We start from the raw sequence: 16,127 nt of genomic DNA, 5'->3' as shown, positions 1-16,127 counted from the left end.
AGTCTCCAGTTCTCAGGGAAGGACTGATGGAGGCAATGTCGTATGCGTCAATGCGGTAAGGAACAGATACGTGGAACTTATCGAGCAATGCACATATATAAACTGCAAACCTCATGGCTAAACAGAGCGATATCGATGATGACAGCTCAGTGAAAACAAGTACTATTTACGAAAATAACACTCCCAAACAGTTTGCGCTCCCACAATGACACTCCGCATAGACCGCATCTTTATTCTTTTTCGCATTTTTGGCCTTGGATATCTTAAAAAAGGCTGTCAGTTTGATTGGATTGGATGCTTGTAATAAGCGGCATACCGTGTCTTTATCTATGCTGCCAATGTAGGAAAAGGACAGCTCCTCGGATGGTTCAACATCTCGTTTGGTAAAGATCGTCAACAACGGCTTCTCCATATTGGCTTCGTTGATGTAGCACGGAACAATTTCACAATTCGGGTCGCAACTGTGGTTCTGCAAAAATCACGTCATCTCTGTGCAAAGACTTGAGATAAAGTAAACGTACAAGAAAACGAGTGAACTAAAGAAAAATCGTCAGAGAATGAAGGAACAATCATTAGGGAGACGAACATTTCCGGCGTGATAAGCATCCACAGAGTATGTTGCTACTGCACCCATATGATGGAAATCGATATCGAAGAGGTAAGTTCGTCCGAACTTGTTGTATAGCCTAGCCAACAGTCAAGACCCCATGTCTCGCGCATATACTGGGCACTCACACTCCACGGCGGTCAGACTCCTCCACGGTCAACAACTCGCCAGCATAGATGCCGACAAAGGATCCTCTAGGAATTCTCTTCGGCCCATTAAAGACACCTGGAAACAGTCAATAACATTGCACAGGGGAGCGACAATACCAAAAGCGCACCCCATCCTTTGAATTCTGTCCTTTTAATGTTTATGGCATATCTTCTGCCCCTCTGAACAACCTGAAAAATAAATAGTCAACACCATCAAGAACGCACAAACAAAGGGTCCTTACTCGGTTGGGACAATCCTCATCGCACCCACAAAAATCATTACACTCAAAGATCGGGATCTCGAAAAACTGCAGAGACCCCTTGTTGTCATACAAGAACGGTACACCGTTCCAGGTACTAGGTATAGTACCGTTGGCAATATACCGCTTGAGATGTTGGCGCTGCCGCTTCGCGCACCCGCACGTCTTCGACTTGGGATCGCATCGCCCAACACAGCCACAGCTCTTCAGATTCTTGATATCTGGCGCCGGAACGCCTTCGCCATACCACATCTGGTTTGTGTATACGAATTCCCAAGGCGGCGCACCTTCATCAGTCACCTCGTTAATGATTGAGATGGGAGGGGCTCCGAGCTCGTCATCCATTGCTTCATCAATCATAGCCTCGAAGAGCACGGTTGCCTGATGCGAATGTCTATACGACTGAGGGAGGGCATTGACGCGGTCCTGGAGCTCATGCGGAAGGTCCTTTGCGAGACGGTACTTGGGAGGCAGCAGCCGCTGTGCTTGCGAATACGAATTCCACGTCACAACAGGATATCCATCCATATAATAGTCGACACCCTCTTCGAGCTGCTTCATGGATGCAACATCACCCCCATCTACCACACCGGAGACGCCCAAGGAACCGGCAGACACAGGAGACCGAGAAAGCTGTCTTGAAGAAGTGTGCGAAGATACCGTCCGGCTGCTGTTGATGGAGATAGGATGATCCGCATCTCCTGCCTGCGATTAGAGGATAAGAAAAGGTCACATAGGCACCCTGCCATGAACAAGTAACGCACCTCTCCATCTGAAACTTCCAATTGCATGAGCACTGAAAGGCACTCTTCGTCGCTGTCTCCTGACACAGCCATCGATACAGGTCTTGAACTTCCCTTCGTGCGTTTTCTCGCCAGTTCCCGTGTTCCTCTCATACCTACACCACTGTCGTCTTCGTCAACATCGAGGCGCTCATGAACAGTGACCGAAACTTCCTCCACACTCTCAGCCGAAACGTCATCTACCAACATCCCCAGTGACTCTGACTCCTCGTGTTCCATCAATTCGGCAGACACCGGAATGCCTTCAAGGTACCCGTCTTTACATACACTCTCTAGAGGCGAATCGGCTACCTAATGAAGCATGTTAGATTGTCAATTCGCCTGGTGAATTCCATGAGGGCTATACGTACCTGATTGACATTGATATCTACTTCAGGGGATCGACCGTGTTCATGTAGATCCAGCGATCCAATACTCTCAGTGACACCCTGCAAGCCTTCCGATGGAATCATGTCGTCCATTACGTCATCTAGGGGGACGTCCTGATGCACAGAGGTGTTCTGGACTTCCATCTCTCCTTCTGCAGGGATAGCAAACGGTGAGGTGGTTGGTGTAACTCTGGGACCCTCAAGTGGTTCAGGCAGTACATGAGACTGATCATCAAGTTGCGCGGCAACATCACCAGCGCCAACACCTAGCGGACTGGATGGCCGAACAACACGCCTGGTTCTCCGACCCTCAGAAGGAGACCATGAGGGGCTGCGCATAGATATCTCTGCCGTAGGTGTAATAATGCGCCTAAAAATATCCGCATTACATGAGGTTCTCTTCACAGTAGGCGTCGTCGTCTTCTTCGTCGACGCGGACTCGGACTGGGACCAGTTCGGGATGGGTGAGATGAACATTTCAAGGCTTGCCATGCCTATTGAGCGGGTCTTCTTGCGCAAGCTAGATTTCGAGCTGCTTTGGTTGCTGGATGATGTTGAATTGGATGTAATGGAATGAGGTGGAGATATGTTGGGAACGAGGGCGCTGGCGGCGGATGCTACAGACGAGGTGCTTGGATTGCTAGGCTGCTGAAGATATGCTGAGTTTACTGCTCAACGGACGCTGACGCATTAAATCGCGAATTTCTTGTATACTCGGCGTACGGGTATCAACAGTTGGCGCCGGCTGACTGGCGGGGACTGGGGCAGGTAATGAAGATGCATTTTGAGATATAGTATGTAGAGATTGGACAGATTCCTGAGGCTTGGACACACCGGGCGCCTGACTACCATCACGTGAAAGGAGACACATCGTCCGTGAGGTCGATGCATTCGCCAGAAGGATGTAACCTGAGGTGCTCCTCTCGTCTCTTGTTAATCAACTCGGTAAGCGAGAGTCCTTTAACGGGCCGCTGCACACGTGGTGGGACAGGGAGGGGGGTGGATGAGGGAGGGGCGGTTGCTGGTGGTGGTGGTATGTCCGATATGGAGATAGGGACCTTCACGGTAGTAGATTCACGGGTGGAAGGCTGGTCACTGCGAGTCGGAAGAAGCCCTGATATCGTCGCGAGAATCTATTTGTGGAAGCTGTTGGAGTGCCTCTACCGTAGCTTCATCCACAATGGGTGAAAAAACACTCCTATCACCATCACAAGATAGCAAGTGATCAGGAGAGGGTGATGAGGCTGGGTTGTTTCTCGCTGTGGGTGCGTCAGAAGCCTGCTCGTCCATCAAGGGCTCGGGCAGGATCTTTGCTATGGACGACCCAACAATAGCTGGTGAAGCAGCTGGGGCGGCGAAAAAAGTAGTTGCGTTCGGTTCATTGGATACCTGTGCAACTAAGGGTAAAGGTTTTTTCAGCGCCTTTGCATTGAAAGCAAGCGCCCTAGCGAAGAACGGGTTGGTGGTGGGAGGTGTATAATTCCACGTGATCGAGGGTTTAGCTATGGTGGGCACGGTAGCATGCGTCTGGGAGGGAACTTCTGAGGCAACCATTGGAATTTTGGAGCTTGGTGAAGACTCTAAATGAGAAATAGTGTCGACTACAATACGTTGAGAGGTTATCTCGACCGGAACAGCGTCACTTGAAGAAGTCCCACTTGCTTTCTCTGAGGATGGAAGAGTGGCATGGGTAAGTATGTCAGGGGCTGGAACATGTGTGTCCTGAGCAGTGTTGCAGTCATCATAGGCAATCAGACTGGTAATTGGGTCAGCGAAATTTGGTTCTGGGGGGTCCAGATTAATGTACGAAAACAATTCTTCCGCTTGACGCTGGAGTTCTGATCTTGCTAGTTCTTCGTCAAAGTTGGACTCGGGTTCCATTAGTTCATAGTACGAATTTTCTGGAACTTGCTGTTCTAAATCGACCACGATTTCATTTTCTGATTCCACGATAATCGAAGGCGCCGAAGGCAACGTAGGACTGGGCTCTAGGATGTGAAGGACAGCAGTCGCTGGCGAAGGAGCGGGAACATTGTCGTCATCACTGTCAGATATGCAAATAACTTCAGCATTAGAAGGAGGTGGAAGTTTCGGGCCTGCTTTGCGGGAAATTGGCGTCTGTGAAGGCCGGGGCTGTCTCGGAGGAGTGTCTGCATCTGAGCTCGAGATAATAATGGGATCGTCAACGCGAGCCCTTCTTCGTCTTGCAGAACCCGAAGAGTCAGTGAGCTCGATGACGCTTGTACTGGGAGGTCGTCGACCGCGCGGAAACCTTCTGACGGAAACTAGGTGGAGACATTAGCGTCGTGTAGTAAAAAAGAAGGTCATGAGTCTGACCTCTTCGCACGCGAGTCGCAGCGGAAGAAACTTCAGAACCGCCTTGACACGCCGCATACTAGTTAATACACCGAAGCATAGATAAGGCGGGTAAACGCACTGCTGGGCTTCTGTACAGCACGAATAAGATCTGAATTAGATACTCTGCGACTTCCAGTGGTCTTGCGAGCAGTTTTGCGAGCTATCTCTGCGCGTTTGAGCCGCGCAGTCTGCTTCTCGAGCATGGTTGATATATGATCACTCAGCGAGGAGCTTGACTGTCCACTTGACGCACGATCCTTGCCTTTCTCAGGACGCACAGGCTGTGCACGCGCAGGCTGGGACAAAAATGAAGGACGGGATGTCTTGGCGATTTTAGGAGGTTGCGTTAGACTACTAGGAGCGGTACCATTCGTTCGTTTACCAGACTGTGATACCTCAGCCCGTTTCTCGTGTTGATTATTATCATTGAAACGCGCAAGCTTCTGAGGCCTCGGAACAGAAACAGGGCTCTCGATAGCCTTCCTCTTTCCTGGGGGTGCGTCAAAGTTATCCTCTTCGTCGTCACCGAGATCACTGGCAGGGTCGGATCGTGGTGTTGGTGCAGGGGAAGTGTTTGGAGGCTCTTGCATCAAATGAGCTGTAGAAATTTTGACGGTTGGAGGACAATTACCTGGAAGGACGGTCCAGCTAGGGCCAGGGCTGAGTCGCGACATCAGCACTACCAAACTCGGTCAAGTATTCCGATCCAGTGCAGAACAAGTCCCGCGCGTATCAATTTCTATGGCGTTTAGCCTTGAAAAAATCGAACAGCGCGATTTCAAAATCTACAACAAACACAACTGAGCGGTCCAAATCGTCGAGCTTGAAGGAGACTATAAACAACATTTTCGAAGCGACTCATTGCCTGGACCTACATTATGTAAGTAGCCCATGTTACATGTAAACTGCTCATCCAAATTTAGATATCCTCGATGTTGAAACGTACCATATCGACAGTACTGATGGCATGACCTTCCATCGCATTCACTTTTCGCTATAACAAACATGCCGAACTTACAGTCAACGGGTACTGATGCCAATCACACCGTGAATCCGCAGTCGCCAGATGATGCCAACAGTAGCTTTGACGCCCTGATAGATCTTCTCGCATCGGACGATATACACGATATTGCGGTAGCAGGTTCACATCCCATCCCGACATCCTGCTACGGGACGCATCCGGCAAACTAGCTTTTGATAAGATCCGTCTCATGTTCGCAACCAAAAATTTAGGCCCTGAAAGAATCGATAACAAATCGCCCGATATCCGTCCAGATACCTACCATTTGGATGCGCAGCATGCGAACGATATACAGGATGTACGTGCGTCCATTGCCACAGGATTTTTCCGTTGATGGTCCAATCAGGTTCTTAGAAGACGCGGTCTCTCTAGGTCCGAATCGCCGTCAAGCCAATCGTCTGATCGGAGACGGCAGGGATCACGCTCAACCCCAGCCGGCTCTTCCGCGCGATTGGATCAAAATATGCGGAGTGCGAGTACACAGACACAGCACTCCACATTTTCAGTTCACACATTCCCGGACGAGTTGGTTCGCATCAGATCTGACGAACAAAAAATTTCATCGCGGGCGTCGGACGAGCCAGATGCGCAAATAAATTATCTGCCCTGTCATGATATACCGCTCCCTCCTCAGGTACGTTATAAACGAATTTAATGTGGACCCCCAATTCATGACAGTAGGGTAGTTCCACAGAGAAAGTCGTGACGAAGCCCACAGACCTAGCTACACCGCTCACGGAATCTTCATCTCTACGTGCGGTACGTTGATCACAGTCCATTTTCACGCCTGATCCTGATTCTCCCCATTTGCGGTCTGGTAGGGTACGGTCAAAGATTTCACTGCACCACTTGACTTCGAAAAACTGAACAGCGCGCTCTCACACTACTACCTCTGAGATCCACTCCCTCCGCGATCACTATGAAAAACTCCGCACCTTGATCACGGAACGGCATCTTCCGCTAAATGGCTTACAAACAGCAAAACCTTCTGCTCAACCCCCTCCGGCAATCACGCCATCCCCTTATATCAGGCACAGGGTTCTGATCTACAACGAGGTCTTGAACCCGCTCACTTGGAGGAAATCTCAAACCTTTCCGAATATGAGGCAAAGGATATTCTCGCTGTGAGTTTCTAGCTTAGGTTTATTGTAAAGCTCACGCTGACACCGCAATCTCATCAGGGACTGATCGCATCACTACGACTGTCCCCTCGTTCTGTCAGAAACCTAGATTTCTAAGTTCTTGGACGAAGGTCCGATTTGTCCATACCCCAGTAGTGTTGACGACGTCAGGTCTTCTATGGAAGTTCCTGGCGCGCATCGATGAGCTAGTGTGGAGACGCTCTGTGCCTATGAATATCGATGGTCCGGATCCACTGTATTCGAGAGCGAATACGGATGCCCTCGTTCAGCGGTTGGTTTTGTGGGAAAAAACTATCAGAGCCCATCACAAAGGCTAGAGCTGCGGCCCGTAATGGCGTTTTCGCAAAAGGACCGTATCTTACTCGGTTGCGTAACAGCTGCTTCTCTATGCAATTTTTTATTCCGCGAGTCAGGCTTCTCGCACCCCTCCTGCGTTCTGTCAGGCTGGTGCACAGGTTAGTTCTTCTCCCGCGATACATCGTTCCTATTATGAACAAACTTGTCATATTTTTGGAGGGTCCGGATCAGTATATCACTGCTTTTATGTCAGTTTAAAACTCAGTGCAGTCACCCCCTTTTAAGCATATAAAAGTCTACTGAATGCAACTCACTCCCCACATATCGATCATGCCCCCCGTTCGTGCCCCCCTCCTTCGTGTCATGCTCAGCACTCGCCTTGCCGAAAACAATGCGGCGCCATCTAGTAGTGACCTGCAGTGGCAGCCTGTTATCGGTATTGTAGCCGGTTTCCGTAAGTCACCGCTGTACTGCCGAGCATCAAAGCTGACTCTGTTAATGTGCCGATCCCATAGTGTCTATTCTCCTTGCCGTCTACCTCATTCATTTATTGTTCCAAATCCACGTTTCAGGCATCTCCCCTCGTATCCTCGGTGAATTGTCATGTTCCTTATTGATGTGTGTGTACGAACTAATACACCCATATATCTTTTGGCGCCAGGATACGTACTCCCTTCAGGCGCTCGTCGTGTCTCGCATGCCGTCACTGACAGCGGAACGTCAGGCTCGTGGCCCGACCTTTCGAGTCCAGCTCCACCTCCCCCCTACACAGCAAGATCAATCGCAGCTCCCCTCTACACAATTACAGTACCACCTCGGTCACTGCAAGGTGGGCCAGTCCGCCATCCGCCGAATTACCTTCCTCCGCCACGCCGCCATGTAGATGAACCAATTTCAAGAGGTTGACAATGTGCTCGAACAAGCTGCTGCGGACGCACAGCATGTCCGATTTGTGACGAGTTTTGAGATGCTGTGGATCCGTCCGTTATGCTGAGCGAGCTCTCGCTCCCTCTTTCCCGAGATTGATGATTCTCACTGGGTAATACTCACCCTCGCCACAAGACCAAGACCATCATTATTAATGATCATGTATGGACACGGATTTCGTCGGATCCTACTAGATGGCCGGTAGATGCCTTGACACGTTTCATTCGTTTGCTTCGCAAGCGTTGTTTGATGGCACATGCGCGTCGGGCTTTTTCTTCCGCGCTCCACAGGCTTCTTCTCGCCGCATACTCCAATTTCTTGCACTTACATACTTGGCCGGCTGACGCCGCATCAGAAATGTCACGTATCTGATTCTTTTTGTTTCTATACACTATTATGGGACTGCTCTTGATCATTATGTTCCGCTGTACCCTAGCCGAACGAGGCGTCTCTTTGTCGGACGATTCGGGAATTTCTTTCAATATGATCAATGTCAGTATATATTGTGGGAGACGGTTCCGACAACCCTGTGCATTATGACAGAGCGCGTTGTTCTTAGGATTCGACATGTAATACGGAACATTGTCAATTTCGCGATCACAAATAAGATAAATCTCGTATAATTCTCACAGGAGTGATAATAATGCGACGTGAGTGCGGCCTATTCGTAAGAATGGGTTCTTGCTGTTGTCGAATAAGCTTACTAGTACATATATAGACACTATCTTCGCCTGAGCCCCATTCACCGGTGCACCCCCCATTTACTCGGTTAAATACGCCATGGAACTTCCCTCGACATGTGCAAAGGATACGGAGGCATCGGTTAGCCCCGAACTGTTGCTCCTGGAGAATATTCTCAAAACATCAGCTTGACATTTGAACAGGACTCGTCATCGGGTCACCGGTTAATAGTAGTGGCCGCTGTTGCCGGATGGTGATTCAGGGTCACATCGAGGCAGCAGTCCCTAGCGTCGCACCTCGAGGATCTAAGCCAAGTGCCAAATGAGGTGCACGTCTAGTTATATTCGAAAAATAAATCAGAGCTCACGATCGCATGCACGGATTACACATTGCTAGGTACTAGTATTACCAGAGAGTTGATAATGCTAATAAACTAGGCATACTAGTATCCAGCCGGCGCAAGACAAAGATATTCTGTTGAGCCGGTCGAAACAAGTTCTGCGATACTGTCTAAATGTTAGCTTCAGGGTGAATCTTATTGTGATCCAAAGGGAGTCTTTTCACCGCGAAAAATCAAGTCCAAGGCCGATCTTGGATGTAGTAGTAGTTTCTAGTGACAATCTGTGGCGTCGTGCTGTGTCCGCTTCCATTCTTGATAAGAACAGTGCAGTGCCAGTAAGGTATCTAGTGGATAAGCCTGAACAGGTACACCGCACGATGAGTGTGATGTGATAAATGAAAGAAAAGACGTGTTTCTGGCTAATGGTCCCAGGGTAACTCTTTGTGCTTTTGATAAATTTTAACGTACCTCAAATGGTATAAGTAATGCCGCATTGTCATCGATTTCACCGCAATTCATGTATATTGCAAGATGATTGCCAGTGACCGGTGTTTAATTGTGAATAACCTCCACGTCATTTGTGTATGACGAACTGCACTAAAAACGGGCAAAACATGCCGATAATAACTTATATCCCATGCACTAAGGTGGACGACATTTACATTCAACCACTGCGCTCATGTGATCACGTGACCATTCCCACGGCCAAATCTCAAAGCTCGAAAATTCAAAACCACCATTTGCTTTGAAAATCACTTTGGCAACATCAAAAAAAATGATTTTTTCAATCAAATTAACTTTTGTTCACTCTGATAATACAACCACACTTGTAAATAACCATGCAGCAAATAGTACTTAGAGTCTGGTTACAACTGATTACCGGCAAGTAATGCTAGCTTGAGGCCAGGTGTTATGTAAGCTACCATATATGGTTATATTAAATCACGTGATGTGGCCAAATCCACAGGGTAAATATTTTATTTTCCGCCTATAGTGTCGGAAATGTATTTGGGGAAGAAATAAAACAAATACAAAAAGCAGAAATAAGTCTCTCAAATCTTGGTTTTGAGAAAATTTAAGACCATCGGTCTATGCAGGGAGGTCTTAGGAACAGATTAGTGCAAAAAGAATGTCCGGAAAGTGGATGAGGAAAGTGCAATAAGTTGTGCAAAACGGTGTCTCAAAATGTGGTTGGATTTGGATGTCTTCTACCTTAGTAGAAACTGATCTAAATCGCGAGTGTACTCTGACGGAAACAGAACAAGACATGAAACTAGGTTGTATGTACCACTGGAGCAAACGGTAATTAAGACCCAACCAAGAATCAAGTCTACACAGTCTCGCCAATCAAAGCCACTGACTTTATTTTTGTTCCGCTTCAAATCAGCGCGAGGTACATCAATCTGATCACACGATCCCGGATAGGGGTGTAGAACGGCTGACGGAAACGGCGGACCGGGGGAGAATATCCAATGAGGCGGTTCACGAAGAAGGGCCGGGAGACACAAGCATCCCCTTCTCAGCAATGATTTCCTATATGTGAAGGCACTATGACCCACAACAAGACGAATAAGTAGACGAGTAAGCAGGAACAAAAAACCCGCAATCAACGTATCATAGGATTCCATATCTGCATTTCGATCACCATAGGCGTTATCGGTCGCTACTTCTCCTGAAAGTGCACCGCAATGTCAGCACCAAACATATTTCTTTCGGAGTAGAGCACTGTGTCTATCCGATCATCAGAGGCGCTCGGACTATAATAGCTTGAGGCCCCACCGTAGGAAATAATATAGACCATGACAGCCAAGTTAACCGCCGTCAGACACACGAACATCTTGTAGCACCCCCAACCAATTTTCGAGCACCGAATGGCCAGCTTCTGGAACACAACGGTTGACACAAATGTTCTGGCCATCAAGAATGCTGGTCAAAATATGTCCACAGTACTGCAGAGACTTACAACGCCATCCCACGAGAAGCCCCGTGAGGAAAGCGAAGGAGCCTCCGTTCCCAAAATCGGAATAATTTCCGACCATCACACCTGCTGCCCGGCCGGATGTGAAGCGCACCACAAAAAGCATGGCGTCAATCACGGACCCTGCAAGGAGGACATTAGCTAGAATTGAGAACACGGAAGCGGTTGCCATCGTTATTTATCTGCTGTATCAGTTGCACATCCAACCATCAGCAAATGCACCGCAAACACCACTTGCAGAGAAAATTTCATGGATTGTGCCTATCATCGCATTTGAATATGCTGTATATTTTCTGCCATGTTGAAGTAGGTCAGGAATCCTGGCTGTCCGAATGCATATGTCAGAACGCTGTTCGCATTACCATGTCTTATTTATGTCAGACTGCCCAGCGTCAGGATAAGGATCCTTATGTTATATCACGCGTAGTGAGCAGTCGTGGTGGATGTAGGCAGTGACTAGGGCGTCTAGGATGCATCTATTCCAAAGCATATTATTTGTCCATGATGGTCAGCTAGATAGGCGAACCTAGTATTTTTGGATAGAACTTGTCATCTCATGGTGCACGGTGAGTCGATATAGTCTGACGTGTTGCTAGAATATCATTATCAAGTAAAACTTTCTTCCTTGCCAAGGAGAAACACTCACAAAATCGATATTAATAATTCACAGTAACCATAAAGGAATCCTGAGTCTTGCCGCAGAGCTCCTGGTTGACCTCAGACAAGCAAGACACTGTAAAATGGTATGTGGTGTTGAAGCCAGGCTAATTGATCCAAACAGTACTGCTGAAATACTAAGGGTAAGCTCCTTTCGAATTCGTGATGTTCCATGCTTTTGTCCTCAGCTAAACAAAGATTTGTAGCGAAACAGCGAGCTCGAGGGTATCTCTGAAATGGCTGGTCTGGGCCAAAGTACCTGGAACATCGGCACGTCCAAGCGGAGTATGAATGTTTCTGTGTCCGTCCCTGTTGCAACGAAGATATCTTGGCAGTTATTACCAGTCAGGGAGCGGGAAAAGAACAGAGTGTTGGTGGGCACGAAAGAAAATGGACAGCGAGAAAGGAGGGCGGGCAGAGTTGAAACGCCGCGAGCATGAACATGCAGCGATGTTAGGCGGAAAAGCGGGCGCGGGATTGATTGGCATCAGCTGACAGTCGTTCGAAACATCGAGCGGAGTTTAGACTCTGCTTAGACAGTCAGAGCGGCGACGTCCGCCGGCGTGTGTTCTGATTCAAACTAACCCTAACCCCATAAAACGTCTGACATGGTAAGCGCGGGGTTCATGACCCTTTGGTTGGCACTTCCCACCTAGCCACCCTTTTCTTCGTTTCCTTCGTTTCCGTTGCTTCGTCTCTTGCCATGGACTACGACAGAAAATCGACGGTATCTTCGTTCTATGGAGGACGCAGAGGCTCATTTGATGCCCTAAATCATTCACAATCTCCCGATTACGCTCCATCTGGTCGTCCACGAGACGATACTTCTTCTTTCTATGCTGATCGACAAACACGGACGAGCCATGATATGTTAACGGGTGGACAATCCGCAGGATACAACGCATCATCTTTTTTTGCCGCTGGACGCCTAGAACCGCTGAAAGGCGGACGTGATGAGGAAGAAGAAGCTCCGGAAGCTCAGACCTGGGATGTTTTTGCAGACTTTAACAACGCCGGCCCAAGATACAGCACCGCTTTCGGCATTGGGCAACATCAAGAAGCAGGGTATGCACGTGAAAGAGCTAACATGTCCTACCAAGCTAACCAATACCCAGCTATCACCAGCTTCCCCCACCTCCGCCTCCGCCTGGTGCCAAGACAGACGGTGATGCCGACAGTGCTCATACTCCGGTCGAGCTGGTTACAGTACCTGCACTCGGTCCAGAATGGCAGCTATCCGAGATGAAAAACATGACTAAATCGGGTCGACGAGAAATTAAGAGTGAGAAGCGGAAAGAGAAGTGGAAAGCCTGGCATCGTGGGGAGACGGGTTTGTGTGGAAAGTGGTTCACCAAAAGGTTCCTTGCCTTCTTCATATTTATATGGGCCGCCATGTAAGTCATTCTTGTCTGCTCGAGCACGAAGATATTGAAAGATTATGTAGCATCGGCTCTATCCTCGCAATCACCATCCCTCGAGTACCTGGTCTGTCGATCAACAACTCCACACCTCTAGTTGCTGCCACTGGGAGTTATAATGCTTCAATTCCAACTCAATTTTCGCGGTACCCAGCCAATTTCTCATTTCCAGCCTACGCAGATATTCAAGTTGATACCACCGCCAATATTATTCCCCTTACCTTCAACTACATCTCCGCACAAGTATGGGATCCGACCACGAATCTGCAAGTCGGCACCGGTTACTTTGGAAAAGACACTCTCCCCGCCAAGGCATATCCCAAGATTCAGATCCCGCTCAACTTCTCGTATGTTGCATCAAATGACACGGATCCGACGTGGAATGAGTGGTATAATGCCTGCAAGAATGCTGGGATTTATGCTAACGGGACAAGGCCAGGTCAGTGGTACAATGTCATGATTGCTTCTGTTTGCTCATCAGAATGACAGGCGTAAATTTCCAGCTCATTCTTACGATGGATATTGCCGGGCTGCCGTCAACGCAGTCCCAATCCACACAGGTGGATGCGGCCCCTTGCCCTATTGAGCTGCCCATCAATGCAGACTGATGGCTATTTACTGGACTCATTTACGTGTCGCCGCTTGTCTACCTGCTTATTCTGGTTCTCCTGTGTCATGGGACGTTGCACTATCTCCGCTATTACATAATCTTGAATATCGGACAAGATGACTATCCGTCGTTATTTTACGGTCTGCGCATTCGCCTTACCACAGTCTGTCTTTATTTTGTCTTTTCATTTTAGTATTCGTGGCGTTACTCACCATCACGATGTGCAAACAGACTGGTATTGGATTATAATTAATGCTGGCATCGATCAATGATTCTGGTTCTATTTACTGATTCTCACTTTGGTTTTCGTGGTGGCTTCAGGTTGCCAGCTTATAAGGCAGGTCCCAGGGTTTACAACTCTGGATGGTTGAGCACAATCGCTTATCGCAATACCGCACTATACGTACGCCTCGCACTCAGATTGACGTCGGTTACTTTCCAGAACTGGAGCAGCAGAAGCTTCGATTCTCGATGACGAGACTTACGCACTTGACCTTCTTCCTGCAATACTCAGTGCCCACGTTGCGCCCGGAGCTTGCTCGTTTCCCTGATCATGTATAAGAGATAAGAAGATGCATGCCGTGGAATTTTTACGCGCGAAACCCATTTTCCGCGTCTCAACCAGATGCAAGCGGCGTATTCGGCCAACGATATCGTAGCGGCAAGGAGTTTGCAGGTCTACACGGTGCGTTCCCTTGTCAACCCGACAGTCGTTGATAATAATGGATAACATATGCACCGCTAGTGCCTATATAGTGCGTATCACTGTCCAAAGTTCTTCCATGTTCTAAACACAGCTCAGCGTCAATGGCTACATTCTGGGTAGGATTGTCCCAATGTATTGCGGTTCCGTTTGTTGTTAAACTCTCTTGCTCAGATCTACGATTATGCTTGTTCGTTTCATCAGGAGGTGATTTACTCGTTCAATTTCATTTTCATATTAACAATCCTCTTATAGTGGACGTTCCTGTTTCGGTCACGCTGGTCCAAGGTGAAAGGCCTTTATCTCGTCGCACGATACGTGCCTTTTCTCCTCTTAGCCGGACATTTATATAGTGCGTTCGGCTCCTAAACTCGTGTCATGAGTTGACCTGTCGTGCTGCAGTGAACTTCATCCCAAATGAGAACTCTGATGTATGTGAACGCGCAGTGGATTTGTTACCTCAATGACGCCGACCGCATGATTTGGCCAGAAATGCCAGTTGTTGAACAATATTTGCTCATGTGCGTGTATCGTGCATACATTCAAATACATCTCCGCTGAGCCATACCTCTCACAGGTTTCAGCTTGATATCAGTCTCTTGTTCTGAATGTATATCTCCCTTCCCGGCAAAAGCCTCACGATCCTGATCACATCCATACAGGCTTTTTTGTCCTCAGGACATATACGCTCTGGAACAACAACAAAATTGTGCTTGCCACCATGATCGCTACCTTCTTTGTGAGCCCCATCTTCATTGTACCTCGAATTTGTGTAAATACATTTATCAGGCTGTTGTCGTATCATCTATAAGCTATGCTTTCGCCACTACTGCTACTGCACCATGTACGCGCTCCTACCTTTGCCTTGGCGTTTTACTACTATTCACATTGCTCTTTCACAGGGACGACCAGCGGGATCCCGGGCATTACAGGCTGCTACCAGAGCTCGTCCGTCGTCCAGCTCTTCATACCATTTCTACTCTTAATTGGGCTTGAATTTGGTACGTTACCTGGGATGGGGTGTCTACATGCGCAGACGCGCGCTAACTGACGCTCTCTAGGTCTCTTGTCCCTCACCCTCATACGCGCTATACAGAGCTGGCGGTCGAGCAATAGCCGTATCTACGCCGTCCTGGTGAAGCATAACATATTCTACTATGCATGCGGTCTGTGTGAGTCAGGACATACACAGGTTTTCATGCCATTATCCTGTGCTCATCAACAATGTTCCTCTTTACAAAAGTTTTCTCGGGGGTAAATGTCCTCACGTTGCTGCTCTTCCATGTGCGTGAACCTTCAAATTTCGCTACCACCGAGTCATTGATCACCAGTACTCATAGTACGGATATCAAGCCATGTTCCAAGAGTGCGCATTTTTATCATGCCATGCGCAGACTTATTAATAGCACCCCTAAACTATATGCAGTTTTCAATTCGTCATTCTTGCGATCCTTGCCACGCGCATGCACCTCCACCTGTGGCATACAGACCGACATGCACATGGCTCTAGCGCCTTCGTGTGCATTCCTATGTCTGACATTTCATCCGCGGGCAGTCCGACGTGACGTTCGGCGTCGATCAAACGTTTATGGAGTGGTATTTGAACTGTACGAGGTTAGCAAAACTGAGCTTAGTCAGATCTGGGATCCGCGCGCTTAAAAAATGCAGTTTCTGTTGTGGGCGGGAGCTGCAATGGACTTCAAGTGGATTTGTTAATAGATATCGAGCTTCCACTGCTTGCAGTGGTAGATAAATGTATTCAGATCAAGATTTTGGGTGTGCTGAAGTCAGAACTTGAAGCACTCCAA

General features: G+C 48.2%; 4 protein-coding genes across 4 annotated transcripts; 2 read left to right on the top strand and 2 right to left on the bottom strand.

The window, feature by feature from the left end:
* Window positions 1–166: 166 nt before the first annotated feature.
* On the bottom strand, window positions 167–1,544 carry F5891DRAFT_953344 (uncharacterized protein; the record flags this gene model as incomplete). Its single annotated transcript, XM_041375174.1, has 7 exons — window positions 167–253; window positions 317–469; window positions 522–536; window positions 587–686; window positions 736–832; window positions 885–945; window positions 999–1,544. The coding sequence occupies 7 exons, from the start codon at window positions 1,542–1,544 to the stop codon at window positions 167–169; spliced, it is 1,059 nt and encodes a 352-aa protein (XP_041225239.1).
* Window positions 1,545–3,168: 1,624 nt separating this feature from the next.
* Window positions 3,169–5,298, bottom strand: F5891DRAFT_391024 (uncharacterized protein). Its single transcript, XM_041371664.1, has 4 exons — window positions 5,177–5,298; window positions 4,625–5,128; window positions 4,525–4,566; window positions 3,169–4,472 (listed from the first exon to the last, which is right to left on the bottom strand). Exons 1-4 carry the CDS (start codon window positions 5,217–5,219, stop codon window positions 3,280–3,282), a joined length of 1,782 nt encoding a protein of 593 aa, XP_041225238.1. The 5' UTR covers window positions 5,220–5,298; the 3' UTR covers window positions 3,169–3,279.
* A 1,706-nt stretch (window positions 5,299–7,004) lies between these two features.
* Window positions 7,005–7,989, top strand: F5891DRAFT_391046 (uncharacterized protein). Its single transcript, XM_041371665.1, has 3 exons — window positions 7,005–7,163; window positions 7,225–7,459; window positions 7,521–7,989. Exons 2-3 carry the CDS (start codon window positions 7,309–7,311, stop codon window positions 7,886–7,888), a joined length of 519 nt encoding a protein of 172 aa, XP_041225237.1. The 5' UTR covers window positions 7,005–7,163; window positions 7,225–7,308; the 3' UTR covers window positions 7,889–7,989.
* Window positions 7,990–12,127: 4,138 nt separating this feature from the next.
* F5891DRAFT_390866 (uncharacterized protein) lies at window positions 12,128–13,903 on the top strand. The gene is made up of 4 exons (XM_041371663.1): window positions 12,128–12,653; window positions 12,704–12,982; window positions 13,033–13,445; window positions 13,496–13,903. Exons 1-4 carry the CDS (start codon window positions 12,292–12,294, stop codon window positions 13,612–13,614), a joined length of 1,173 nt encoding a protein of 390 aa, XP_041225236.1. The 5' UTR covers window positions 12,128–12,291; the 3' UTR covers window positions 13,615–13,903.
* Window positions 13,904–16,127: the final 2,224 nt, after the last annotated feature.

The sequence above is a fragment of the Suillus fuscotomentosus genome, assembly GCF_016647785.1.
Source record: "Suillus fuscotomentosus strain FC203 chromosome Unknown F5891scaffold_31, whole genome shotgun sequence".
NCBI classification, from domain to species: domain Eukaryota; kingdom Fungi; phylum Basidiomycota; class Agaricomycetes; order Boletales; family Suillaceae; genus Suillus; species Suillus fuscotomentosus.
The sequence above is the reverse complement of the archived record's forward strand: the minus strand, read 5'-3'. Positions and strand labels throughout refer to the sequence as shown.